Source organism: Perognathus longimembris, chromosome 23 (assembly GCF_023159225.1).
Source record: "Perognathus longimembris pacificus isolate PPM17 chromosome 23, ASM2315922v1, whole genome shotgun sequence".
NCBI lineage: Eukaryota > Metazoa > Chordata > Mammalia > Rodentia > Heteromyidae > Perognathus > Perognathus longimembris.
In genome coordinates, this window is record NC_063183.1 from 31,784,070 (window position 1) to 31,811,576 (window position 27,507).

The 27,507-nt window shown below is 54.1% G+C and overlaps 1 protein-coding gene across 2 annotated transcripts in view; it reads left to right on the forward strand.

The window, feature by feature from the left end:
- Pla2g4e (phospholipase A2 group IVE) overlaps positions 1-27,507 on the forward strand; it is a 44,825-nt gene that overhangs the window by 11,264 nt on the left and 6,054 nt on the right. The window contains exons 2-15 of one of the 2 annotated variants that reach the window (XM_048332375.1): positions 11,717-11,789; positions 17,713-17,849; positions 17,961-18,092; positions 18,758-18,798; positions 19,583-19,625; positions 20,518-20,581; positions 21,308-21,471; positions 21,572-21,655; positions 21,989-22,026; positions 24,210-24,345; positions 24,760-24,896; positions 25,669-25,891; positions 26,497-26,611; positions 27,087-27,224. In XM_048332375.1, the coding sequence (XP_048188332.1) occupies positions 11,717-11,789; positions 17,713-17,849; positions 17,961-18,092; positions 18,758-18,798; positions 19,583-19,625; positions 20,518-20,581; positions 21,308-21,471; positions 21,572-21,655; positions 21,989-22,026; positions 24,210-24,345; positions 24,760-24,896; positions 25,669-25,891; positions 26,497-26,611; positions 27,087-27,224 (1,525 nt within the window). The remainder of the gene's footprint in view (positions 1-11,716; positions 11,790-17,712; positions 17,850-17,960; positions 18,093-18,757; positions 18,799-19,582; positions 19,626-20,517; positions 20,582-21,307; positions 21,472-21,571; positions 21,656-21,988; positions 22,027-24,209; positions 24,346-24,759; positions 24,897-25,668; positions 25,892-26,496; positions 26,612-27,086; positions 27,225-27,507) is intronic. The other variant, XM_048332377.1, reaches the window with a different exon arrangement.

Genomic DNA, 27,507 nt, shown 5'->3' on the forward strand with positions numbered 1-27,507 from the left:
GAGATTGGCAGATACTGAGCTGTAGGTGCGGGTACTTCAAGAGTGCTCAGTGCTCAGTGGCCCTTTACAGTTTGTTACAAAGACAACAGAGAATAGGAAATATTTGTGAGGCAGATATACTGATAACACAAAATATGAACTTACGTTGGGATGAAGGTCCTTTCTTGTTCTATTTCTATTTATTTTTGTATCATCCTATCATGAAATGGCTAGAGGTTTTGAATATATTGAGTGGCTACTTTAAAATGTCACATGACCCAGAGAGCCTCTGATGCTCATTTTACTTTGTGTTTTGAAAATCGTAGTTAATCATTTTGTCTGTGTTAGGAAATTAAATCTGACATTTCCTGAAGAAAGTCTTTGGTCAGCACAAAGCTGACCCTCCGTTGTGCAGGACTGGGGCTGTGTACCCCACTTCAGTGCAGCCAAAGCCAGAAGCCTGAGGGCCACATTCACTTCCCTCATGGCTCTTACTGCCTTATGGGCTTTGAGCAAGGTTCATATCCTTTCTCTGACTTAATTCTTCTTTAAAATGAGATAATCATAGTATCTGTTGCATGGGTAGTATAAAGCATTAGTTCAACCCTGTCACTTTATAAACATTCAGTAGGTTGGAGCTGCTTTGTCTTGCGGATAGCTGAGTGGCATCCCATTAAGTGAGCGTGCTGGAACTAATTTTACCACTCCTTGACTGATGGGCATGAGGTGTTTCTAGTGGATGAACCAGACATGCCATTTGCAAGCCCTGAAAAGGGTTGTGGTCTGATAGAAAGAAGCAGAAGAAGAAAGAGGAGGAGAAGGAGGAGGAAGAGGAGGAGGAGGAGGAGGAGGAGGAGGAGGAGGTGGAGGAGGAGGAAATGAGCTCATCCAAGATGCCATATATTAAACAAATAACCAGCGCAAAAGAGAGGCAGGCAGTTTGAGGTGCATGTCATGGACATTGGAATAGAGCCACAATGGGTGAGAAGGATCCAGGTCTGGATACAGCAAGTTCTTTGTTCAGTCTAGGGAATCAGGAGCACAGAATCCTGATATGGAAGGAAGGCCGAGTGGCTGGAACTTAGGTTAATGGAAGGAGAATGAATTTGAGCAGCAAACCACGTAAGACTTCACAGAGCCACAGCAAGATTTGCAAAAGTTGAAGTCAGGTGGTAATCAAGGTGATCTCCTGATCTGGTGTGTTTCTAGAAGATTGCCTCTTGATTTTACTCTATGTGTATGTGTGGTGTGTCAGTCCTGGGACTTGAACTCAGGGCCTGGGTGCTGTCCTTGAGTTCTTTTGTCTCAAAGCCAATGCTCTACTATATTGAGCCACAGAACCACTTCTGGTTTTCTGGTGGCTAATTGGAGATAAGAGTCTCATAGACTTTCCTACCCCAGCGAGCTAAGAACTGCAATCCTCAGATCTCAGCCTCCTGAGCAGCAAGGATTACAGGCGTGAGCCACCAGCTCCCAACTCCCTTTACCTCTTTCTGTGACCTTTGAGAGACGTCTTCTGAGCTGCCTGTGCCCGTGCTGGGTACTCGGTGGGCATTCTTCCTGTGCCCAAGCAGTGACAGGCTCCTCTTTTGCTGAGGAACTCAGTGGTGCCTCTGTCCCCAACCCCCTGCCATCACCTGTCATTACTCAGTGCTCACATCGTCTGTAGTGAAATCTCATTCATTGCTTTAGTTTATTTCCCAGGCTTGCTCTCTTTTAGAACTCATCTTTTTGTGTGTGTGTGTGTGTGTCCAAGACCAGTATTCAAACTTGGTATCTGACATTTTTGCTCATAGGATGCTGCTCTACCACCTGAGTTGCAGTTCCAAAGTCATCTACATAAAATTAAATGATGTCATATTTTACTCTATTAAAAAAAAAAAAGTCACGCCAGGCGCTGGTGGCTCACACTTGCAATCCTCACTGTTCAGAAGGCTGAAATCTAAGGATTGTGGTTTGAAGCCAGACCAGGAAGGAAGGTCTGTAAGACTCTTCTCTCCAATTCAAACACACACACACACACACACACACACACACACACACACACACTCGTGCCAGAAGTGGAGCTGTGGCTCATTTGGTAAAGCATTAGCTTTGAGCAAAAGAAGCTCAGGGATAGCCCTCAGGACCCACCCCCCCCAAAAAAAAAATCACTTTGCCCATGACATCTGTTGAACAATACCAAAACAAACAAGCAAACAAATCCTTCTCTTCTGTTCAAAGATTACAGTGTCCTGCTGTGTCTCCCACTGACTTTCTGGTTCTTCCCATATGTCTTTTTCAGTTACAGCCCACCTTTTTATGTGGCCTGAAGCGATATGTCATTCTCCTCTGTGTACTTGATTGGTTTTCCATGTCATCTGTTAAGCTGTCCTCTTACCTTTAATCTGCAGAGCCAATTTAACCATCTACTTTGTTCCTGGAAGTGGTTGGGGCTGATCCCTAATCCCCATCTTCGCTTCTCCTGGCTCTGTTCATGTGCCACCAACACATTGGTTGCCCTCCAGTGGCTTTGTGGTTTATTTTAGGGTCTGTGGAGCAAGCCTCTCCCGTTTTCTGATATTTTTAAGGAGGATTTTGCTATCAGATATACTTTGGTGGTTGGCTTGTGCTTACAGCAGTATCTTTTGCTTACTGGGGTTTTAAATTTAAGCTTCTATTTGAAGTCAGGCAAGATTTCTCTACTGGCTTCTAGGTTTGAACTTTATTTAAGAAGGTCCTACTCATCCCAGTATTATGTTACTATTTGCTAACATTTTACTTGAAAGCATATATAGGGATTTAAAAAAATATATATACAAACATATATAATTGTACTCTGGTATTGTTTATCATTTTAAGAAAGCAATTAGTAGTTAATTATCTGACATTGGGTAACAACTCTAAGACCACTGTCACATGAATTTTGCTTCAATGCAAAGCATCAGTGGAGCCCATGAGGGATTTTTTGAAGGGGGGTTGCTGCTGTCATTTGGGTGTATGCCTGTTCACTGAGACAGCGTCTGCCTATTTCGCTGGCTGCCTTGGAACTCTGGATCCTTCCACCCTAGCCTCTTAAATACTGAGACCGCAGATATGCACCACCACACCCAGCTTTAAAAAATCATTTGTGGTTTTAGTGGTTAGATAGTCAATCTCTATGAATGGTTAAGACATTCTTTCTTGAGATTATTTTTGTTTTGTTTTGTTTTTTGCCAGACCTGGGCCTTGGACTCGGGGCCTGAGCACTGTCCCTGGCTTCTTTCTGCTCAAGGCTAGCACTCTGCCACTTGAGCCACAGCGCCACTTCTGGCCGTTTTCTGTATATGTGGTGCTGGGGAATTGAACCCAGGGCTTCATGTATATGAGGCAGGCACTCTTGCCACTAGGCCATATTCCCAGCCCCTTTCTTGAGGTTATTTTTGTGTGGTATGAAATTTGGGATCTCACTTTATTCAGATGGTAGGCAAGCTTTTCCATTAATGAATAGCCCACCCTTTCAGCACTGACCGAAAAATACTTCCTTTACCATACATTAAAATTGCACGTCGACCCAAGGCTGCGCCTAGGCTATGTTTTGTTGATTACAGAAGGAATATGGAGGCTGTGGCACAGGCCAGAGCACAGTTGGTGCATTTTGTTGAGAGAAGGAGACAGAGACTGAGAGTTACTAAGTTCTGTCCAGGTGTGCAGACCCGCCAGGCCAGGTAAAGAGAAGCCTTGGGCAGGTGGTGACAGGCCCCTGAGCCTCAATAGGGAGAAAGGCAAGGCCCCTTCTCCCTGGCTTCTCTGGGGAGAGAGGCCATCGAGTTGCTGCTGAGAGAAATGTACATGTCAAGGCCAAGAGGCTGCTCAGATTCCACAATGTACTTAGTGGGAGATGGGAACAGGGCCACCACCCTGCCAGGGTGGGGCTATGGCCTCTTGCCTGGCTTTCCCTAATCACTTCCCAGCCCCCCTCCTCCTCTAGGATCCTCAGTTTCCCCTGCACCAGTGAGACTTCACGTTGGACACCTGGCTGTTCGGAGTAGCCCTCCTCTCCCCCCACAATGAGGACTTTGGCGGTCTCCTCCCCCAGCAGTGCCCACCGCCTCCCACAGCGTGGCCAGCCATCCGGAAGGCAGGCAGGAAACGCTTTCTAGCAGGTCTGCCCCTTCTGTCCCGGAGAGTTGCACGCTTGCACTTTGGTCAGAGGCTCTGGAAGAATATGGAGGAAATATGCTCAACCCGTTCTAGCTTCCTCATCAGCTGATTCAGTCCAACTCAGGTGAGTAAGTAGAGGCCCTGCACTTGAGCAGAACATAGTGAGGATATTTCCAGAATGGACCTACCATTCTGCCACCAATCCCCATCATTTCCTATCTTCTAATCTTCTCTCCCCATCCCACATGGTTCCCTATTTGCCTACTGATCGGACTTCCATTTCAACACCAATCAACCTTTTCTTTTTTTTAAAATAATAATTACTTATTTATTGTCAAAGTGACATACAGAGAGGTTACAGTTTCATATGTAAGGCCATAGGTACATTTCTTGTACTATTTGTTACCTCCTCCCTCACTCCCCCTCCCCCTTCCCCCTTTCCCTCTCCCCCCATGAGTTGTTGAGTTGGTCAACCTTTTCTTCTTAAAGTTCAGCTTTGGTCATGTCACTTTCCTGCCCAGAAACCATCAATGGGCCTGGTCAAGTGGTGCACACCTGTAATCCCAATACCTGGGGTGCTGAGGCAAGAGAATCTCGTTTGGGACCAGTCTGGCCTCCATAGAGACACCTCCCCAAAACAAACAGAAAACCATCCTTGGCTAGCCATTGCTGAGAGACTAAGCCAGAACTTAAGGCTGGCCTTGGGGATACACACACACACACACACACACACACACACACACACACACACACACACACACACACACATCTCCTCATCTGGAAAGATCTGTAGTTTATTTACACAACTAAGATGCACCAGAGGGAAGTGACCACCAGCTCTGTCTCTCCACACTTGTTCCTCCATGAAGCCTGCCTTCTCTCTTCACAGTTTCACCCCCTCCGTGTCCCGGTCTCTACCCTCCCATCTCTTCTCCATACCCAGGCACCAGGCAATTTTCATACCTAAGCATACATGGCTTTCTAACCTCCCTGTCCTCATTCATGCCCTTCCCACCTCCTACGATGCCTTTCGCTCCTATCATTAGCTATTGAAATTCTATCATGAAGCCCTCTTGGAGAATGTTCTTTCGCTCTCTAGTTAGAAATCCCCTTTCCATCTTCTCTGTTCCCCAGCCAATTCTTAGTCGGGTGAGAGATCCCAATGTGTCCTGGACCTTCCAAATGTAAAGGATATTATGGTAATCCTTCTAGAATACCTGGCACCAGCACTGTCACCACAAGGAGACTCAGACCTCAGAGAACTTCAATGCATTTGGCTCCCGAGCTGGACTTTTAGCAACTATAGGCTTGGGATTTCTTATCTTAGTACCATGTATACAGTAAGTGCTTTCTAGGTACACAAATGGTGTTGGATTAGCAGAGCTACACTTGTGCCCTTGGCACAGAGTGGATGGCAGGGCAGGAGGGCGCCTTGAGGGCAGCTGCTCCTCCCTCTAGAGGGCCCGGCACAGATGGGAACTCAGGTCCCACCTGTCCTGTGTTCATATTTAGATCTCACCCACTGCTCTATAAAATCATTCCTATCTGTGGGCCAGAAAAGCCGGTTGTGAGGCCTCAGGCAAAGCTCAGGCAGGAAACTCCTAGAGTCCAGCAGCCCAGCAGGCAGAGCTGCTCAGCCTGTCAGGCCCCTGCGCCAGCCAAGCCCAGGCAGAGATAAGGATCACCAGGGCAGGGGCGGTGCACCCTCCCAGCTACTGGGGACCAGCAGGGACTGGTGCCCCCCAACTCCACCCAGCTTCCCAAGAGGCCTCTTCTCAGCAAGGCTGGGGTGATTGCTTTCTTTCTTCTCCCTCTAACATCGGGACTCCAATCCCGAGCCCAGTCTGTCATGAGATCCCCGCCCCCCCCCCCGGCCTCTAGATTACCCAAGAGCCATGGGGCTGATGTGGACTTAGGTGGGAGGGTGCCATCTCCCAGAGGGGCACCTGTTAGTCACGACCAGCACGAGCTGGACAGATGGGGCTTCCTTAAATCAGCGTGGGAACCTTAAAGTCACAGGGTCCAGCATCTTCTTGTCACTCCCTGCCTGGGTCCTCAGATGGCCTGGTCACTGGCTGACTGGGCTGCAGACTGCTGACCCCTGAGTGCCAGAGCCTCTGCCGGCCTCTCAGTTTCTCAGACCTGAAGACATGTGGTTCCCTTGGCTCTGAGGGACCTCAGCTAGGGCACCCCATCCTTCTGCCCACCGTGGCCACTCCCTGGGCCATCCCAGCCACTGCCAGCGGCATCAGGAGGGTGGAGCTCTGAGTCAGAGTATAAGTTCCCGATCTTGCCACCCAGCTGGAGAGCCGCCACAATGCTCCCGAGGCAGATGCCCGCTTGGGTGTCCCACTCCCTGACAGACCCGTGCGAAGCAGACGACGGCAGGTGCCTGGCCGCCTGTGCCTCGAAGGTGAGGGCTCAATGCCGGAGGGAGAGTTGGGCAAAAAGTGAGGGGGACAGGCAGGGGGGCTGAGGGTAGGAGATGAAGCCTAGGATGGCTGGTGGGGATAATATATTCCAGAAACCTCGGCTCAGGAGCCTCTACCTGGCACCTGGGGGGAGTGCTTTAGTCCAGGCTCGGAGTCCTGGGCAAATGACCAGCTATGAGTATCTACCGGCAGCACAAGGCTCCATGTAGTGGTTCAGGGCCATTCTGAAGCCAGGCTAGCACCCAGGATAGACAGTGCTCAGAGAAGCCGTCCTGGAGGTTCTAAACCTCCATGCCGTGAGTGAGTGTATGCGTGTGTGTGTGTGTGTGTGTGTGTGCATGTGTGTGTGTATGTGTAGAGAACTGATGACATTGCCAGTCAGTTGCCATCTGCCACAGAGCTGTGCCCTGGGTTTATGGTGGAGACTCTTGGGTCTAACCAAGACCCCCCAGCCTCACACGGAGACCTGCTGGGTTGTGGATCTGTCAATGTGCCTGTCTGGGCATCGACACGCCGTGGGGAGGATTGACAGCTAGCTCCTCCAGGGCAGCAACTTCCTCCTCATTACCTTCCTGAGGCCCCTGCCCTGCCTCACCACGCTGCTGAGGAGCCGGTGCAGCCCTGCAGGAGTCTCGTCCCTGTAGAGGGGGGAGATAGGGGCTGCACGTGACCAGTGGCTCTCGGCCCTGGCCAGGACACACCCTGTCACCTGGCTTACCCACAGGGACCCTCTGGTTGGCACGTGTTCCTGCCTATCCAGCCTGGTAAAACTCTGAGAATCTGGAGCCAGGACAGCTCTGCCACACAGGGGCTGGCAAAGCAGCTGAGAGCTCAGAGTGTGGCCCCCCCAAACTCCTCCTGGACAAGCTGCTTGTCCCTGTCAGGTTCTGGAGGGTCTGAACTCAGTATCAGGAATTTCTGACATGGCTCCCCACCCAGCATGGATGATAAGAAGGAAGGTAGCCATGCCAGGCCCCTCACGGGTGACCCTCCATCAGAGGGATTGCTCGGACTGGCTGAGACCTGTTGGGGGGCTGCCAAATATTCCCTTCCCAATAATTGCCTTTAGGGAGAGCTGATGGACCCTGGGAGGTACCAGGAGGCTGCTCTGAGCTCTGCTACAGGGTTGCAGGGGCCCAGTGGCTACACCTAGCCCTGGAGAGAGGAAACACCTCACGGGCTGAGCCCGCCCAGAGATCCTTGGGAAAGGGAACCGTCTCCAGGCCTGGCAGGGTTGTTTGGTGAGGGATGCGTACGGCGGATGCTCCTGGGATCTAGCACTTCGGAAACCTGGTCAGATCCAGGATTCAGACTCCGGCACCCCATCTGTAACTAAATACTCCTGGGGCTGATTTATGGCAGCTGGACCCTTGGGCATAGGGAGAGCCCAGGCTTGGGCACCCACTCTGCCATTAGCCAGGCTGGTGTGTGGCGTGGAGTAGGCTCCCAGTCGGTGGTTTCCAGGTGGATGGGGAGGCAGGGTAGGTGGGCTGGCTCTCAGCTTGCAGCTGTGGGAATCCGTATGGGACGCCATCTCCCCAGCCACAGCGTGTTCCTCTGGGAGGAACCGGGGTGAGGTCTCTTCTTCCAGGCTGGCTGAGGCTTAGATAAGAGCCTGTGGGATGTACCTGCTGCAGGGCCCAGCGCACCAGATAATAAGCAATAAACTTTGTTCACCACATCTTCCAAAAGTCATCCTATAAAATTAAGGGCGGGCAGAAGCAGCACTGCATCGCAGAGCAGCCAGACCTGAGGTTCAAAGGGGATGTCTCTTTTCCCTAAGAACTGTCAAGGTCCCTGGTCCTGAGGAGGTCTTGGGGGAAAGGGGAGTCCTAGTCAGATCCAGCCCAGGGGCCGACGCCAAGGCCAGGGAGGGGGCTGCGCTGTGTGTCTGCAGCCTGAGCAGCAGGCTTCTCACTCCTCCATGGCTTCTGCAAAGGCTCCTGTCTAGTCTAGCCTGGCCCACCCCACATGGCTCTACTTACTGTTCAGGAAGTGGAATACAGCTCTGTGTTGCTTGCTTCTGCCATCAGGGCCCTGAGTGCTTCTGGCTCTCGAACCCCAGGATCTGCCATGCCTGACATGATAGGATTTTGCCTAGCCCTATCCTGGAGCTGTAGCCTAGTGGCTGGGTGCCTGGTATGCTTGTTTAACTTTCACCCTAATATCCTGTCCCAGCCAGGACATCCTGTTTCGAGGGTAGGCTTGTCATGCTCCTGTTCTTGTTTGTTTGTTTGTTTGTTTTTGTTTTGTTTTGTTGGGGGGGTTGTCGGTCATAGGACTTGAACTCAGTGCCTGGCGCTGTCCCTGAACTTTTTTGCTCAAGGCTAGCAGCACTCCACCACATTGAGCCACAGCGCCACTTCTTGTCTTCTGGTGATTAATTGGAGATAAGAGTCTCATGGACTTTCCTGCACAGGCTGGCTTTGAACTGTGATCCTCAAATCTCAGCCTCCTGATTAGCTAGGGTTGTAGGCATGAACCACTGGTGCCTGGCTCCCTGAACTTTTGATTTCAAACACTAACTTGGATTCTACAATTGTGTCTGTCTCTGGTTCCCATCCATATATTCATAGACCTGTGCTGGGCTTTTCTCTGCTGTCTCTTTTTATTGTATTCATTAACTTCATGCCATGAAGTTTTGGACAAAATACACCCATCCTCCCTTGGTGGATATACTTCTCACATCTGGTTCCTGTGGTTCCTAGTGTGGACCCCCTGCCCCGTCTCTCAGATCCCTTGCCGACTGTGTCTCTTTTTCGGCAAAATTGGGTCTTTCCTGAGGTAGAAAGTGTGATCTGAGGCTCAAAGTAGACCAGCAAGGAACCTTCTGGAGCAACTAGAAAATAGGAACTTCTTCCAAGGCTCCAATGGCTGTGATGTGTTCCAGGTGCTCAACAAAATCATGGAATGTGCGGAAAGAAATGTTGCTAGGCAGCCTGGCATGGTGTAGCTCACACTTGTAATCCCAGCTACTCAGGAGAGAGATTGGGAGGATCATGATTTGAGACCAACCCTTGGCGGGAGGCAGGGAGGGAACCAAGACTTTATCTGAAAAGCAACTAAAGCACAAAAGGACTAGGCACATAACTCAAGTGGTACCTAGCAAGCACAAAGTCTTGAGTTCAAAATCCAGTAGCACCAGAGAAGAAAATAAATGTGGTTAGAAAAATAGCCAGTAGACGTTTTGGGGTTATTTGGGGCCATTGAGAGAATTCAAAGTGAAAAGGAAGCATCTGTCAGGAAAACTGGTTGTAGGAGAAAGTGTTGAAGTTAGAGGAGGTGAGGGCAGCCCTGTCTTCATATTTGCCAGGGGTCACTTCAAGTTAGGGTTCCCAGGGGTGACAAATGTAGGTTTGAGAGTCAGAGCTAGATTCATAGTCTCTCTGATTCTAGCTGAGAGCCCTGAGTCCGGGACTTAGCCCAGCTTCTCTTACCTGAACATTGAGGATGCTGAGGACAGCTTTGTGGGTGATGGTAAGGATGAAGCCAGATCACCCACAGGGAAGACGTGCACAGATGTGCCCGTGGTAGGTCCTTGACAGATGCTCGCTGATGTTGCCAAGTTAGGCTGACGAGGGAGAAATGGTAGACCTCGTTGGCAGGCATTGGGATTGGATGACAGGAGAGGATGTTTCTGGAAGGCAGGAGACCTTGGGTGAGGTTCTGGGGAACCTGTGGATGTTTCTACCCTCTCAAAGCAGACACTGGGAAGCTGGGCTGTAGGCAGCCCCTCCTAGAGGCAGGAGAATGGTTGTGGTGGCGGTGTGGGTCCTGGGGTCCTGGGATCAGAGACCTGCAGAGCTCGGACAGATCCCCAAGGACAGACCCCCTGCCTCTGATGAGGCCTTGGCGACTTCGGCATGGCCTCGGGTACTTGAGAAGATGAGCAGTGGGACTTGAATTGCCAGGACGGTGCCCCTGCTACAGGTGACTCCTGCCTCCTCGGCCTGGTCACATCACAACCCTCTGTGCCAGGAGAGAGCGCCCGGGAAAGTACTCACCATTTCAGAGTTGACCTCACAGAAGGCTGACTTAGAAAATGTAGACCCTTGTAGGACTGTGTGTTTGCCTCTTGCTGTGGTTTTGAGGTGTCTGTTGGGGGAAGAGGAGAGGATGAGACCCTGATATTTCAGGTCTTTATCTCAAGGACCAGATAATTCAACTTTCCCAGGACCACAGTCCTGTTGAAGCCCCAAACTGGAAAGACTGGAGGGCACTCAAGGGGCTAGGGGAGTCTATGAGAATCCAGCCCCACGCTGGACTGCAGGGAGATTTCAGGGTCAGGAAGGAGGGGCCCGTGGCCAGCTTGTCCTCCTAGGGGGGATGGGGCCTGCGGTGCTGGCTGGGCTTCCACAAAGTAATGAGGGAGAGGGGAGGAGCGGGACTGGGGGTGTACCATGAGCACACATGGAGCAGGGCTCAGGGTGTCACTCCCAGCCATCAGGACTAAGCATGATGGGAGAGGCAGAGACAGCTCCCTGTGGTTAGTGATAGCTGGACAGAGGCCTCTGAGAGGCATCTGCTATCAAACCAAGGATGGGCTTTTGCTATCACAAAAAGAGGTTGCTGCCTGCTAGCCAAGACTTCACACGGATCAGTATTAAAACACAGGGAAGAGGCAGGAGGCAGATTGTTCAAGGTGACCAGGAAGGCTCTGGGGAAGGGGCCTGAGGGGCCTGAGCGATGGGAGGGGGGCATGGGAGGTGGAAGGCCCTGGACTGAAGCTTAGCATCAGGGTGGTGGTGAGCACCAGGAGCAAGGGGTCCCAGTGAGCAACTGTCCAAGCTTGATGGGTGTCTGTCCCTCCTCCTAGGCACACTCCGCTTGCCTCTTGAGCAAGCCGCCATCTTGGGTGGCCGAGGGGAATTATCTTCTCTTTGTAGGGTGGGCATAAGATTTTCAGTGAAGGACAAGGGGACTCCCTCAGGATTCCCCTGCCCTATCTGTATCTAAGCACGCTTCAGGTTCAAAGGTGTAACATCAGACATGGCCTTAGTCTCTTAGGAACTTCCAGAACCCACCAGGCAGGTGGGAAGGCAGATACCAAAGCCAACAATGGCAACATAGCATGCAGGTGGCCGCCACGCAAACGGCAGGGAGGCCTGGGGGGTGGGAAGGTCTCCCCCGGGGGACTGGCCTCGGTGGCACCTGAGTGAGATCGCTGCCCTCTCCATCCTCAGGAGGGCCAGTCTCCATGCCACGAGTTGACAGTGAGGGTCATCCGGATGAGAAACGTGCGGCAGGCCGACATAGGTGAGTAGCTTCCCCCGTGCCTGCCTCCCTTCTCAGCTTTGGGATCTGGATGGAGGCCCTGGCTGGAGAAATGGTCAGGGTGTGTGTGTGTGTGTGTGTGTGTGTGTGTGTGTGTGTGTGTGTGTACACGTGTATGTCCTCTGGTTGCATTGCACACTTTGTAGTTGACATCCTCCCCAAACCCTTACTCTTGCAGGCACCCCAACCCCAAGCACTATGAACCCTGCAGCATGTGCCTGTATCTCTTCCCTCCACTGTCCCCCACTTCTCTCCCCACTCTGCGTTCCCCCCTCTCTGCTCCTCACTCCACCCTCCCCACTCCTCTCCCTGACTCTGTCTTTCCCCCTTTCTCCTTCTGGTGTTAGTTTCCAACGGTGACGGTGACGCCAGCTTCCCACATTCCTTGCTGTTCCGTGAGTTTAGGGGATGTTGGAGTGAAGAAAGGAGACAGACAGGTTGCTGGCCCTTTCCAGCACTCTTCACACAGAGCCCAAATCAGGCTCTAGAGGCCACGCCAGAGCCCACAGCCCCAGTTCCACAGCCTGGTGTCCCCGATGGGGCGGGACATAGAGGACTGTTGGTCAGGGTCTTTGGCTTCTGCTGAATTCTGGAGCCTCAGGGTAATCAGAGAGGCTGTTTCAGAAAAATACAAATGAAGGCATTGGATGACAAGCGGTGTCCAGTACCTTATCTTTGAAGTGGCCTTCGGGAGATCAGCCCCTCCCTGTACTGCCCTCCAGAGAGGCAGCTTGGCTCCCCCAGGGAGAGGAGGCTCTGTGTCCCTCGGCCTTGGCTATGGAGGTGTCCCTACTCACTAGTGACCCTACAGGAGTGGCTTAAGATCCACGGGGTTCCCCAAAGACGAAGGCGGGCCCGAGGGGACAGAGAAACACAGCCATGACACCGAGTGTGTTTTGACAAGAGATGACGTCCAAGCCCAAGATAGCTGTAGAGGAGGACATTTCAATTCTGTCACCCCAGAGCTTAGGAGCAGAGGACACAAGCTAGGAGGGACAAGAAAGAAAGGTACATGGAGTGCCTGAGTTCTGTGAGTCACAGGATGTCAGTGTCCAGAGGCTGGGAGCCTGGTCTGGGAGCAGCCATCCTGGGTCAAGGGTGAAGGGGATCCATCTCCTGGACAGCCGATGACCAAGCACCGTTTGATCCCCAAACCGCCTAAAGGGATCATGACGTTGTAGGTGAGAGCTGAGTGCGTGATCGCCGATGGTGGATGTAACGTGTGACCCCGGCTCTGGAGAGTCTGTCCTGGGTCTGGGATGACAGACCAGGGGAGAGAGGCTGGGCCTGCATAGTGAAGAACCCTCTAGAAACCAGACAGGAGCAGTATGCGATGGCCTCCAAGTGACAGGAAGCAAGCAGGATTCAAGCTGAGCTCTCACCTCACCTCTGAGGGTGAGGTGGAGCAGTCTCCAGCAAGCTGAGGCCACCGACTGCCACACAGCCGGCCAGACGGCCAGGGACCTGTCCTCTCCAGCTTCTTGGGACTTTCCCGGGGGGTGATGTGGAGAGCCAGTTCCCTGGGTGGCCACCTTGCCTTCCCTGCCCACAGCACAGTGGGTCCCTGTTGGGCAGAGGCTGCCCCTCCCTCCAGGAGCAGCCCTGGCTCCCACACTCTTTGGGCTCCTCCTCAGGCGTGTCTGTCCCAGCTACTCGAGTCGCCCCGGTTGCACACGGTCCCTGCATGCCTGTGCCTGTGCCTTCTCATTGACTAGGGTCCTTCCTTCTGTCATCTCTTCTCCTTGCCACGCCCGTCCCCTAGTCACTGGGGGTGGTGGCGGCTCTACCAGTCTCCTCTCCCCCTGCCCCGCTTGCCCCTCTGCGATGCAGGCTGCCTTTGGGGCTCTCTTTGGGAACTCCTTGTTCTTCATGATTTCCTCTCTTCGCCCAAGCAACTACAGGGGCCATACAGCATCGGAGGGCACCAGCCCCAGTCACATTGGGCCTGCCCCCCCACCCCCCGCCTTGTTATTGAGGGCTGGGCCATGTGGCTATCTTCCTGGTTAACTTAGAGATAAGATCCCTTTCAGCCCTCAAGTCAACCATGCTTGAAATGATTGCCCCTCCTCGCTGGAAGCAAATACATGGCTCCCAGGTTTAGGCCTCAGACCTGTGCCTCGGTTCCTAAGATTTTGGAAAGGCTAACAACATTGAGTTCTCAGAAGTTCAAGGGCAAAGCCCTTTCCCACAGCAAAAAGAGCACTGGCCCAGCCCAGGGTCAGGCCAGGGAGACTGTCAGACTAGAAACCTCCCAGCCATCAAGACTTTCATTCCTCTTGAGAAAGCAAATTAAAACCTACATCAACAGCCCAGGGGGATCAGATCTGTGTCTTCAGCGGTGCTGGGGAGAGAATGTTCTGATCTATGAAGATAACTGGGTCCTGTCTGCCACCCACAATCCAGGAAAGAGGCACATCTTATGACCAAACATTCTCTCAGCCCAGGAGAAACAAGAATTAGAACCTGTCTTTGACTAGGAAATGCCCTGGTAGCCCTGCAGCCTCAGACTGGGTCACCCAGTCTGGCCATTCCTATGGCCAACGTGACAGACACTCTCCTTGTACTCAGCTTCCTTAATGGTGCCTCCTCCAGATTGTCATCTGGGTGCTGGCCATAGTCCCCCATCATCCCTTCCCCATGTCCCCCCAGCTCTCAGAATTCCCAGCCGTGGCTGTGTTTGGGTAGGAAAGATTTTTGCAAAGGAATAAAAAAATAAAAGCCTGGGACAGGTGGCTCACACTTGTAATACTAGCTATTCGGGAGGCTGAGGTCTGGAGGATTGAAGTTTGAAGCCAACCTTAGACAGAAAAGTCTACAAGAGGGCTGGGGATATAGCCTAGTGGCAAGAGTGCCTGCCTCGGATACACGAGGCCCTAGGTTCAATTCCCCAGCACCACATATACAGAAAACGGCCAGAAGCGGCGCTGTGGCTCAAGTGGCAGAGTGCTAGCCTTGAGCAAAAAGAAGCCAGGGACAGTGCTCAGGCCCTGAGTCCAAGGCCCAGGACTGGCCAAAAAAAAAAAAGAAAAAAAGAAAAGAAAAGTCTACAAGACTACATCTCCAGCAAAACGCCTCGCTAGAGGCATGGCTCACGTGGTAGGGCACAAGCTGAGCTGGTAGTTGAACTCAAAAACCAGTATCACAAATTAAAAAGAAAAAAAAACTAAAAGAAAACAAATTCATTGGAGAGAGAGAGAGAGTGTGTGTGTGTGTGTACTTTTCAGGAATATTTTCTCTTAACTGGAGATTTAAACTTCAGGCTCACGTCCTGAGCTGCTCCTTCACGAGTCCAGTGGGAAAATATGAAGCATAGATTGGCGACTGGGAAGTCACATGAGAGGGACAAAGGCCTTACGAGGTGCTTCACATCATGTACAGTAAGCAGGCTGTACAGAGCCAGCAGGTGGAGAGCTGGTCTGTTCCCACCTGCAAGCTCCCACATAGAGGACAGACCTGAGGAAGCTATGTCCCCAGCCTGGAGGAAGGGCTGGCATCCAGGAAAAGCCAAGGGAGGGGTCCGAGAAGGTGGAGCAGGTCCTGGGTGCGTCTCTCCTGGTGCAGAACAATGGGATGTGGAGAGCTGCTTACCTAGATCTGCAGTGACTCAGCGCAGGATTTCCCGGGTTCTGATGCAGCACTCTAGTAGGAAGCTGAGGTTTTCTGCATTCATTCATTTGTTCACAAGAGAGTGTTCTGTCACCGGGGCTACACGCCCTCCTCCTCTCCCGCCATGGAGTCGGTTGTTCACAGTGTGACCGAGATGTAGGTAGCACGCGCTCTGCCATGAGAAGAGCTGGGGGCTTGGGGCAGGGGCGTGTGGCGCTCAGGAGAGGAGGTTCCTTCGGAGACCTGTTGGGGCAGGAGAAGAGGGGAAGGGGTCTGGGCAGAAGGAGCAGCACCCACAGAGCCCGGGAAGCGAGTTTGGCTGGAGTCTGGAGCATGTATGCATGTGCATGTGTGTGTGTGTACACATGCGGGGCAGACGCGGGGATGAAAAGATGAGGCTGAAGCTGGGGAAGATGGCAAGGGAGCCACATTGGAGGGCTGGGGCTGGCTCCCCACTTAGGACAGGGGGGGCCCTTGGAGGCTCCCTCGGGCTTCTTTGGGGAGAAGAGTTTGGCCTAAGAAGTTGGGAAGTGGCCCCAGAGGTTGTGACAGCTTGTGCCCAGCCAGTGCAGGTGGCGGGGGGAGGGGGAGAGCGGGAGGGGGGGCAGGAGAGTGAGGGGGCGGGAAGAGCTCAGGGAGTTCAGCACGAGAGTCAAGGAGGACTCCGGGCTCCCCGCCAGGACACCCGAGTGAATGAGAGGAACAGGTTGGGCCCAGAGGGGTGGGTGGGGGTGGTGATGTCAGCATTTCCTTCCAGTTCTGGTTTTTTGGTTTGCTTTTTTGCCAGTCCTGGGGACTGAACTCAGGGCCCAAGCACTGTCCCTGTCCTTTTGCTCAAGGCTAGCACTCTGCCACTTGAGCCACAGCACCATTTTCAGCTTTTTCTATATATGTATGTGGTGCTGAGGAATTGGACCCAGGGCTTCATGTAAACGAGGCGAGCGCTTTACCACTAGGCCATATTCCCAGCCCATTCCTTCCAGTTCTGTCTGAGTTTGGTGGTTCTTTCTGCTGGGGCTAAATCATTATTACGACATCTGAGGGACAGCATCATCTCACCTTTCTGGGTATTTGATTTTGCTTTTTGAGGCAAGGTCTCATTAGCCCAGGTGAGCCTCGACTCTCCATCCTCCTGCCTCAGTCTCGCAGGCAGGTGCCGCCTCGCCTTTAGTCAACGGGCGGAGGGCTGTGAGTTCTTATGCACGAAGGGCAGCTGTACAAGCAGGTATCAGGAGTGAAATCAGAAGCCAGGAATGCCTGTATGCAAAATGGGGTGACCGGCACTGATAAAGCTTTTGGTGTAGGATGGATGATGCAGGACTCTGTCAGTTCCGGGGACATCCCTGGTTCCTTGCTCATCTGTGATTATTAACAGTAATTATGAAGTAATTGACTCCGTTCTGCAGTATAGAACTCCCATCCTGACTAGCTTCACCTTCTAGAAGACTGCTGAAACTGCCTGACTTCCACTGCCGTCTGTGTGTGATGTGTGCCTTGGGACTTACCCAACACAACGTCAGGAGAGGGACAAAGACAGGCATGGCCTGTCTTCCTTCTTCCTCTCGGGCAGACTGGACTAGGGAAGCCAGGTTGGGCTGGCTATTCTTTGCCTTGTCCTTTCGACTCCAACCAGAAGGTTGGGGAGACCTTCTTCCAGTTTGGAAGGGTCCCATGGGGGTCAAAGCTGCTGTCCTTTTTCCAGAGCAAGGTGGGGGGGGGGGGCAATTACACTTGGGTTGTTCACTGACTTGGCCTCACCTCACTGGGGAGACTAAGATAGGTTTGGAGACCTGGCTGGACACAGTTGAGGTAGATGGTGGCCTGGCTGAAGACCTGGCTCCTTCTGAGCTTTTCATGGCCCACTCACAACAGACTTTTCCCTTCCTCATCCTCATGTCTCCTTAGCCCAGAGGAAGGGCTCGGCTCTAATTTGGCTTCCCTGACACCAAGACAGGAGGAGGTCAACTGGACCTTCCAGATTTTGATGACAAAGAGATATGTGTGGCCAAACCTTGTCCCCACACCAGCAGGTGCTTGCTCCAAGAGTGGGGTACGCCTGCCTCAGACCACCTGTGTTTGTGGGAATGGTCCGTGGGACTCACCCCTTGCCTCTGATCTCAGGGCTCAAGGATCAGAGTCTCCAGGGAGGTCAAGGCCTGTGTCAGAGCGGGGAGGGGGTGCTGCAGCTGAGGGGGGGGGGGGGCCTTGTGCTAGGAGACCTGTCCGGGGCTCCCTTTGGAGCCTCTCTGCACTCGTTGATTCTGCTCCCTTCTCGTCCATCCTTGTCTCTCGTGGACAGTGAGCCAGCCCGATTGCTTTGTCAGCCTCTGGCTGCCCACCGCCTCTCAGGAGAAGTGGAGGACCAGAACCATCTCCAACTGCCCTAACCCAGAGTGGAATGAGAGCTTCAGCTTCCAGATCCAGACCCAAGTGAAGGTGAGATGTGGGGATGGCACCCGCCTGTCCTGCCCGCCCCTCTGGGGGTGAATGCGACCGAGACAACCAATCCTGTGCCCTCTGTCTCCCCTCCCCATGCGCACACACCAGAATGTGCTGGAACTGAGCGTCTGTGACGATGACTCGGTGACCCCAGACGACCATCTCTTGACAGTTCTCTACGACCTCGCCAAGCTCTGCAACCGGAAGAAAACCCACGTGAAGTTCCCCCTGAACCCGGAGGTGGGTGCTGAGGCCAGACCTTGAGCCTCCTGCCCTTTATTCCCATGATGCCATTGGCCAGGCACAGCCAAGCACGATTGCTTCCTAGCTGCGTGACTGAAAATGAGCCAGCTTTCCTGAGATCCTGTTAATTTGTCTGTAAAGCCATGATAACAATCAAACCTCCACACAGGGGGGCTTAGGTAAATGTACTGAAGGCAGCCAGCGGTCAGTGTTGGTGGGACAAATGAAGATGTCCCTAGGATGTCCACAGACACAGAGACCGGGGAGAGTACCGGAGGGCAGATCTGCAAGTCAGGGGTGGTCCGCGCTGGAGTATGCCAGCAAGTCCTGTATTCAAACACCCAGCAAATGCCCCTCAGGAGCAAGCGTCGCTGCTTCCGCCTCAAGTGAGCTCTGCTGAGAAAACTGAGGCCCCCTGAGGCCAAGGCTTGGCCTGGAGAACGGTGCAGGGGTGGGGATAGACCTGCAAAAGGAGCCTCTGGAAGCAGAGGAAGGCCCAAGCTGGCTCACCTCTACATCCAGAGGGCCACCCCTTCCTCCTATGCCAGCGGCTTGCGGACCGAGCGAGGGGGGGGCCCGGCGGGCCGAGTGTGAGGTACGTGGGCAGGTCCACCGAGCAGAGACTGCAGCCCACAACCACCTTCCCCTTCCTCTCCTGCTAGGGCATGGAAGAGTTGGAGGTAGAGTTCCTGCTGGCCGAGAGGTGAGCGGGCCCGGCCCCCTGGGAATGGCCAAGGTCCTGACCTTCCAGTTCAGAGCTGGCTCTGCCTCTTTGCCACCCTCTCCTCTCCCAGCCTGGCTTGGGCACTCACTCTGGGTCTGGACTCCCTAGGGAGCTTGCTCCTTGTAATGGGGCAGGTCTGTCGTCTGTCTCCTGCTTCTCTCCGACTCCCTTGCCCTCCCCACTCGGGATCAGCCTGGGCACACAAGGAGGGACACCTCCTTGGGGTCTTTTTTTTTTTTTTTATCAGTCCTGGGCTCTGTCCCTTGAGCCACAGTGTCATTTCTGTTTTTTTTTTGTTTTGTTTTTTTCTGTTCCCTGAAGAATTGAACCCAGGTTTCATGCATGCCAGGCAAGCACTCTACCACTAAGCCACATTCCCAGCCCTCAGTCTTTTGTCTAAGGGATCTTGAATCTATTTTAGGAAACTCGTTTCCCATTAACAGCTGGATTGGCAAACTAAAATGAGCTTCACCTTGTATAAAATAAGGACCTCTTCTCCATTTGGTTGGACAGGACTGGGGGGTGGGGGCAGGGTTCCTTGGCTTGTGACGTGAAATATGCCAAAGCTGACAGTAACCGTGGACTGAGGAGATAGTCATCTTGGGTGGCATTTGGTCTTTTCTTCTTTCTAGTGTTAAGGGGATAGATTTCTTAAGAACCAAAGGGCTGTCTATTTATGACTTGCCCTGTTTGTATTGTCACTTTCTTGAGAAGTGCATCAAGAATCGAGGCACCGACCGGGCATTCTCATTTTGTTTTCCAGTCCCTACCCACCCGAGACCCTCATCACCAATGGCGTGCTGGTGGTAATTGTCCCTCTGGGTTCCTGGAGTGCCAGAGGCCTCCCCTGGCTGCCGCTGCGCGGGGACAGGACCCAGCTTGGCGCCTTGCTCCGTGCTCAGCCAGAGGGACTCAGGCTAAAAATGGCTCACCAAATGGGGTACAGGGCGGGTGGTGGCAGCAGTCTGGGATGCAAGAACATAACGGAGCATCATCTAGATTAGAACCCACCATCCTAGAGAGGTGACCCCTTCCTCTTGGAGATCTCCCTGGCAATAGAGGAACCCAGTGACACCCTTCCCCCCATCCCAGCCATTAAAGTGGGCATGCCAGCACATGCTTTCCATCCCACGTCCTGGTGAGTCACCAGTGCTAGGATCATGGTCCAGGCCGGTCATAGGCTAAAACACAAAAAGCCTCAAATGTGGGGTTGCATTCAGACTCCAGGATGAACATCCCCGCCCCACAAGAATAACTCATTCATCATTCAGTTGTTGGTACATATATTTTAGTGAAATGCCTCAGTGCCCCAGGGTTCAAGGAGACCGTTCCTTTAAAAGCTGCAGAGTCGTCCTGCAATTGGTCTGTCTCTGCTGCTTGGGAAGGCGATTCCATTCCAAGTTCTTAGTTGCAAAGCACTGAGCTGACTGCACCGCTTGGGGGCAGATCTGGACCACCCTGAGAATATGACCCCCTAGGAAACAGGGTTTACAGAACCGCTTCACTTTCCAATACTTGCCTTTGAGCGAGACGGCAGGCCTTGCTTGGGAGGTACCCCGGGGTACCCAGAGTGAGCCCAGGGCCAGCCAGCACTGAATCCATCCTCTCCGTTGTCCTCCTCTCCTCCCCTGGGCCGGAAGAGGGAGGGGTGGCTTCTGCTCCCCAGGGACACTGATGGCTTGCCTCGCTCTGTGACAGTCCCGACAAGTCTCCTGCCTGGAGGTGCATGCCGAATCCAGGAAGCTGCAGAAGAGGAAGAAAAGTGAGCCTCTCCTCCCCGGGGGGACTGGGGAGCCTGGTAGTAGATCTACTTGGCCTGGTCCAAGCTCTCCTGACTTGAGTACACTCGGAATCATTGCAGCTTTGGGGGTCATGGCACCCTGTCCCCTCTAGCCGGCTGCATGAAGGGCAAGGCGTCCTTTCTCTCCTCCGTTACCCTAAATGTCCTCCAGGCCTAACCAGTGTCCTGGGCCCTGCCCGCAGCCCCTCTAGCTGGACCCACTTCCTCCAGGTTACCTCATGACTGACGGTTGTGACACTCTGTAGCTGGATAGAACCTAGAAAATCCATTCCCCATCCTGCTCGGCCAGGCTAATGGCTTGGCCCAGGAGAAGACCAAACGGTGCCCCAAACTCGGGGAGCAAGGAGGCACGAAGAGACCTCTGCTCCAGAAACAGCAGTATGAGGAGGGCCTGCTTTCTCTGTAGACAGGAGACTTTGGGGGCTCTTCTGGCAAAGCAGAACCAGAGTCCCGAGGACTCTCTGCGGTCCCTCAGTAGGGTTTTCTGGGGACCACATCTGTTAGCATTTTAAAAATGCAGATGCTGGGGCCCTCCCCTGCCCTGCCCTAAGTGAGACATTCCAGAGGGAGCACCAGAACCAGTGCACGGGCACTGGAGACCCCTCCAGGCACCTCCAGATGGGCTTTTGGCAGGGCCATGTTGGAGGGGCAGGCTTCTTGGACCTCACCTCTTGCCCTTGCTTTCAGAGAAAGATCTCTTGGTGACAGTGACAGAATCCTTCGAGAGCACCCAGCGCATCTCGCCTGGCTCGGCTGCCGGGGGCGTCCCCAGCTCTGCCTGCTTCCACTACCCCAAGTACTCCCAGCCCCGGCTGCACGTGGACCCGCCCCAGAGACCCTGGAGCTGTGGGGTACAAGGCAGCCATGGTGGAGGGAGAAGGGGGGTCTGGGATGGAGATGGGCAACTGAGGGAGCCCCTCACCCTCTCACCAAGCCCCCCCATCCTTCCAGCTCTGCTGCTGCTGTGCCCACAAGCACAGCCCGGTCTGCCAGCCCCTGCATTGTCTCTCTGAGGAGACAGTGACACTTCCTGTGGTGAGAGCCTGGGTCTAGGAAGGGGGCCCTGAGGCAGGGGGGTGGGGAGAGCCAAGGGGTGCATAGGGAAGGTGACATGTGGGGTCTCAGGCTGGACAGAGGGGCCCTGGGGGGATGGCCGATGACATGAGCTAGAGTGGAGCTCCTAGAAGGTGGAAGCAGGGGCGTGTGTGTGTGGGCGTGTGTGTGTGTGTGTGTGTGTGTGTGTGTGTGTGATCATGCGTGTGGGCTATCAAGTTGGATGAGGAATGGGGGGAACCTCTGCTTCTTTGGTTGGGAGGGCTTGGGTCCGCATTGGCATCGCTGACAAACATTGTGCCTTCTGGTCCGCAGAGCGAGAACTGTGAATTACACCTGAAATCCACAGACTGGTAAAGTGCCCTCTTCCTGCCCTTCCCTCGCTCACTCTCCGGTAGTCGGGACACGCTGTCCATTCTGGTGGCCAGTGACAGCGAGCTCCTTTCGTGGGTTCATCTGGCCGCTCGTGCACCTTCACCTGTCTATTCACCTCCTCCAGCCACACAGCAGGCGGGAGGCCTTATTACTAAGTCGCAGAAGTTCTCTGACTGTTTTGGATACAAGTCTCATCAGATAGAGGGTGTGCAAACACACATGCCTGTTCTGTAGGCTGACTTTTCAACTTTCTTGGCAATGTCATTTTCCATGACATCTGTTTTCTTTTTTGTCACTTGTGATTTTGTGTCCTATCTAAGAAGTCATACCTGGATCCAAGTGGCGAAGATTTCCTCCCATGTTTTCTTATAAGCGTGACTCTAGCTCACATTTAGAGTGGACAGATTTTCAGTTGCTCTTGGGTGTGTGTGTGCTAGTCCTGGGGCTTGAAGTCAGGGTCTCACACTCTCTTAGGTTTTTTTTTTTTGCTCGAGGCTAGAGCTTTACAACTTGAGCCACAGTACCACTTCTGGCTTTTTCTGTGTATATGGTACAGAGGAATCAAACCTAGGGCTTCATGTGTGCTAGACAAGCACTTTACCACTAGGCCACCCTCCTGGCCCACCTCCAGCTTCTTTGTTAGTTGGAGATGAGAGTCTTACAGACTATTCTGTCCAGCCTGGCTTTGAGCCAGGATTCTCAGATCTCAGCCTCACGAGTAGCTAGAAATTACATGCATTAGCCGCCTGGTGCCCAGGTTAGTTAACTTTGGAACACAATGTGAAGTGGGGGCTCCAGCCTCATTTCTTTTGCGTGCATTCGTCAGAGAATATTCTTTCCCCTGTTGAACTCTCTTGGGCTCTTGCCAAACATCAAGTGACTGCAATTTCTGCATAACTTTTGATTAGCTGCCTGTCCTTGAGCACGTGATCTAGCATCACTAAGGCTCAGTGTTGCTCCTCTGTAAATTGCATTGCTCTGGGGATCCAGTGAGCTGGTGGGCTTGAAGTACTCAGTCACCCACCTGTGAGTGAGATGCTCTTGTCGTTATCTATTTATTTATTTTACAGGTCCTAGGGCTTGAGCTCAGGGCCTGGGCTCTCTCCCTGAGCCTCTCTCTGCTCAAGGCTAGAATTCTATCAGTTGAGCTACAGCGCCGCCTCTGGCTTTTTTCTGTGTATGTGGTGCTGAGGAATGGAACCCAGGGCTTCATGCGTGCTAGGCGAGCACTCTACCGCTAAGCCACAGTCCCAGCCCCTCTTGTCACTCTGCATTATGGGGTTGGTACTCATTCCCTGCGGATGTCAAGGACAGGGTTGCTCCTGGCGGCTGGGTCTGCAGGCCAGCGCTGGCCACGGAGAGCCTGGGCTGGGCAGCTGGCCGTCTGCCTTCTAGGGGAGCCGACTTGGTTAGTGAGCTGAGACTGGGGCTGGAAGCTGTGGAGGTCTGTTCGGGTGTGGTGGGTGGGGGGCAGGGCCTTGAGGACGCAGGGATGTGGGTGGGGAGAGGGGGGTGGGAAGCGGGGTGGAGGCTCAGAAGCCAGCCTTGGTGGGGGGGGGGGGGCTTCACAGGAAGGAGCTGGCGGCGAGCCTGGACAGGTCAGGTCGGGTTCGTGGGTGCCAGCCCCGGGGCCAGGGCAGGGGTGTGATTAACCTAAAACAAAACAAAAAAAAAAGAGTGTGAGCTTGGGGCTTGCCGTAGCGTGTCTTGAAGACCTGTGGGGTGACAGGGTGAGGCCAGGAGTGCGAGGGGCGCTAGGCGGTGCATCAGCACCCAGGGAGCTACCGTGTGGGCGGGAATGCTGGGAGGAACAGGAGACACCCCACCATCGAGCTCCGGCCAGGCCCCTTGTCACCCGTGGGTGGCCTTGGAAAAGCCTTTGTGAACTTTCCAGACCCTTCTGAGGAGACACAGGGCTGGAGAATCCCCATCGCAGTCCTAGCCGGGGCCCGTGACCATGACCGGCTGGCGCCTCCGGCTTTCAAGGGGCTCAGCGCTGGGGACGGTCCCGGGCCTTCAGCCCCGGTTTCCCAATGAGAATGCAGGGCCCCATGGTTCCGGAAGGGACTCATGGCAGAGAGGGCTTTCCAGCCTGAGGCGGTCTCCCCTGAAAATCCTACCAGCCCCTCAGAGGCGCTCAGTTGGGGTTCCCCTCCCACAGCCCTGACTCGCTGGACGTGCGGCTGGGCTTCGGCCTGTGCGCGGCGGAGCTGGAGTTCCAGCAGAAGCGGCGGCGGGTGGTGGCCGAGGCGCTGAAGCAGGTCCTGCAGCTGGAGGAGGACCTGCGGGACGACGAGGTGGGTGAGCAGGGCCACTCCGGCCCTGCCGCTCCTCCACACTCCCCCCAGTCCCCAGTCCCCAGGCCCGGGCAGTCCCAGGACCACCTTGCCTCTGTGATTTCTCCAAGCCGGCTTTGTGTCCACCTGGCTGGGAAGGGCAGAGGACAGAAGGAAGGCCCCCATTCTAGCATCTGTTAGCTCTTCCAACCACGGCTTCCTGGCATTTACCAAGCTGGGTTAGGCAGCACCACGGGTGTGGCACTAAAGTCTAATCCTAGACCAGCCAGGTGGCACACCGCTCTGGGCAGGGCAGCTTTCTGACCACTTCCCTGCCTCTGTCCTCCCCTGCCATGTCTCCTCCCTTCCCCGTTCTTTCTAAGCTGGTTGGCCTTGCCCATGGAGCCCTCTGTGACGCACCCCCCCCCCCCCCAGGTACCGAACATCTCCATCATGGCCACTGGGGGTGGAGCGCGGTCCATGACGGCCATGTATGGCCACCTGCTGGGGCTTCAGAAACTGAACCTCCTCAACTGTACCACTTACATCTCCGGCCTGTCTGGGGCCACCTGGTAAGGAGCTGCCCCCCCCCCCCCGTTCTGGTAGAGCCCAGGGCAGCAGTGAAGGGGCTCAGCCTGGGAGGCAGGGAGGAGGTCTTGGGTGATGTCTTGCCTCCTCCAACCTCAAGTAAAAGTGACTCACAGCCGGACGCTGGGGGCTCACGCCTGTAATTCCAGCTACTCAGGAGGCTGAGATCTGAGGATCACGGTTCAGAGCCAGCCCAGGCAGGAAAGTCCATGTGAGACTCTCATCTCCAATTAACCACCAGAAAACCAGAAGTGGCCCTGAGCAAAAAGAGCTCAGGGACAGAATTTAGGTCCTGAGTTCAAGTGCCACAACCAAAAAAAAAAAGTGACTCACAATGCTTGGAAAGTTCTGCCACACACAGTGGCAAGTGTGATTAGAAGTAAGGATGGGGCTGGGGATATGGCCTAGTGGCAAGAGAGCTTGCCTCGTATACATGAGGCCCTGGGTTCAATTCCCCAGCACCACATATACAGAAAACGGCCAGAAGTGGCGCTGTGGCTCAAGTGGCAGAGTGCTAGCCTTGAGCAAAAGGAAGCCAGGGACAGTGCTCAGGCCCTGAGTTCAAGGCCCAGGACTGGCCAAAAAAAAGAAGTAAGGATGACTGCTCTGCCCCCCCACCCCCACCCTGTGCTTCCAGTCTCTCTCCTGCCAGGTGCAGGACTCTCCATGACTGGCCAGCCTTCTCTCCAGCCCGGATCTAGCATGCTTGGCCCCGGCTTGAGCTGGCTCTGGCAGCTCTGCTCGTGTCTCTTCCAGGACCATGGCCACCCTGTACAGTGACCCTGAGTGGTCCTCCAGAAACCTGGAGCCTGCTATCTTCGAGGCCCGGAGACACTCAGTCAAAGACAAATTGCCCGCCCTGTTTCCAGACCAGCTTTGTAAATTTCGAGAGGAGCTGCGGCAGCACCAACAGTCGGGCTACAAGGTCACCTTGACAGACTTCTGGGGCCTGCTGATTGAGTACAGTCTGGGGGACAAGGTAGGCATTCTGCAGCTCCAGGCATCTCCTCATCTGGGGTTCCGAGCCGCCATGGCCAGTTGTCATGAGCTTCTGCAATGCATCATGGGGGTACCACTGCCTCACATCCCCAGTGGGGGATGGGGGGGTGGGAAGAGGCGGGGCAGCGTGTCCTTCAAAGGCCAGGCCAAGATCCCTGAGAGAGAAAGCGAGGCGGGAACTAGCAACCGTGCTATGAGTCTGACTTAAGTAGGGGAGAGGCCAGGTGAAAGCTTCTAGAATTCCATGTATGCTGCGGAGGCACTTTAGCCAGACTCGGCTATGAGCAGCAGGAGACAAGAATGATCGTCATCCCCAAGCCCCTGAGATTCAGGGACAACCAGGGACCAGAAGGGACAGCCCTCAACTGCAGACCCAGCTCCACTCGCCCGTGGCCTGGGCTGGCGGCTAGCCCAGCGAGGCCGCCTGCCTTCCCTGGGTCACATGTAGGAGCTGACAGGTGGTGATCCTGCAGCCTGGGGGCGGGGGGGGGCATGGAATGGCTGCAGGTGGGTTGTCCTTTCACCCTGTCTGGTCCTGCCTCTTGGGGATGCTCGTCAGCCTCCTAATCACCCATCCCTCCACAGAAAAATGAATGCAAACTGTCCCAGCAGCGTGCTGCTCTGTGTCGGGGCCAGAATCCTCTGCCCATCTACATGACCATCAATGTCAAGGATGATGTAAGCGACCAGGATTTCAGAGGTAACACTAGTGAGGGGATCCAGGAGTGGACCCTTCTTAATGGGCACAGACACCCACACCTTGTTCCCCCCAAACACACACACACACACACACACACACACACACACAGAGCCAGTCTCCGCATCCAAAAGCAATGCCTGTGGCTGATAAATAAAATCAACGTTGTTCTGCTTCTGGGTGGAGTCCCTTAGCTTGGGGGCGGGGTGCATTTGGGCTTACTTCTTAAACCGCTGAGGGGGGAGGACTCAGCACCTATCCTTGCTCAGTGTTAACTTTGGTCCTGGTTAATCTGCCTGATGAAGCCGCTTGCAGAGCTATTTTGTCTGGTCATGGGCGCCACTGTGTGGCCAGTTCTGGGAACTGCGGTCTTCAGATTCCAGGCTTCTCAAGGCACTGGGGTAGGGATGGGAGTGGGGGTGCTGGGCTGTAGCTCCCTTGCCCGATACTGACCCCGTCTCTGCTGCTTCCCGTACAGAGTGGTGCGAGTTCACGCCCTACGAGGTGGGCTTGCAGAAATACGGGGCCTATGTCCCCACTGAGCTCTTCGGCTCTGAGTTCTTCATGGGACGGCTGAGGAAGAGGATCCCCGAGTCCCCCATGTGCTTCCTGCTAGGTGACTTCTGGTTGGGGGGGAGGGGCTCTGCTGGCTGCCCCGTCCCATGTCAGGAGGGCCCACCTTTGAATTAGAGTCACCACAAGAAGGATCTCATCTTTGTGCAGAGCCACCCTTGAACACGTGGCCTCCCGGCCACTTGTCATCATCCCCTTAACCCAGGACATAGGCTCCTGAGCGGACCTCCGGAGCACAGGGCTGCCCCCCTATGCCTGCGGCTCTTGAAGCCCAAAAGGACCTGACTGGGGTCCCCAGGGGACCATCCCAGCACGATCCTGGTGTC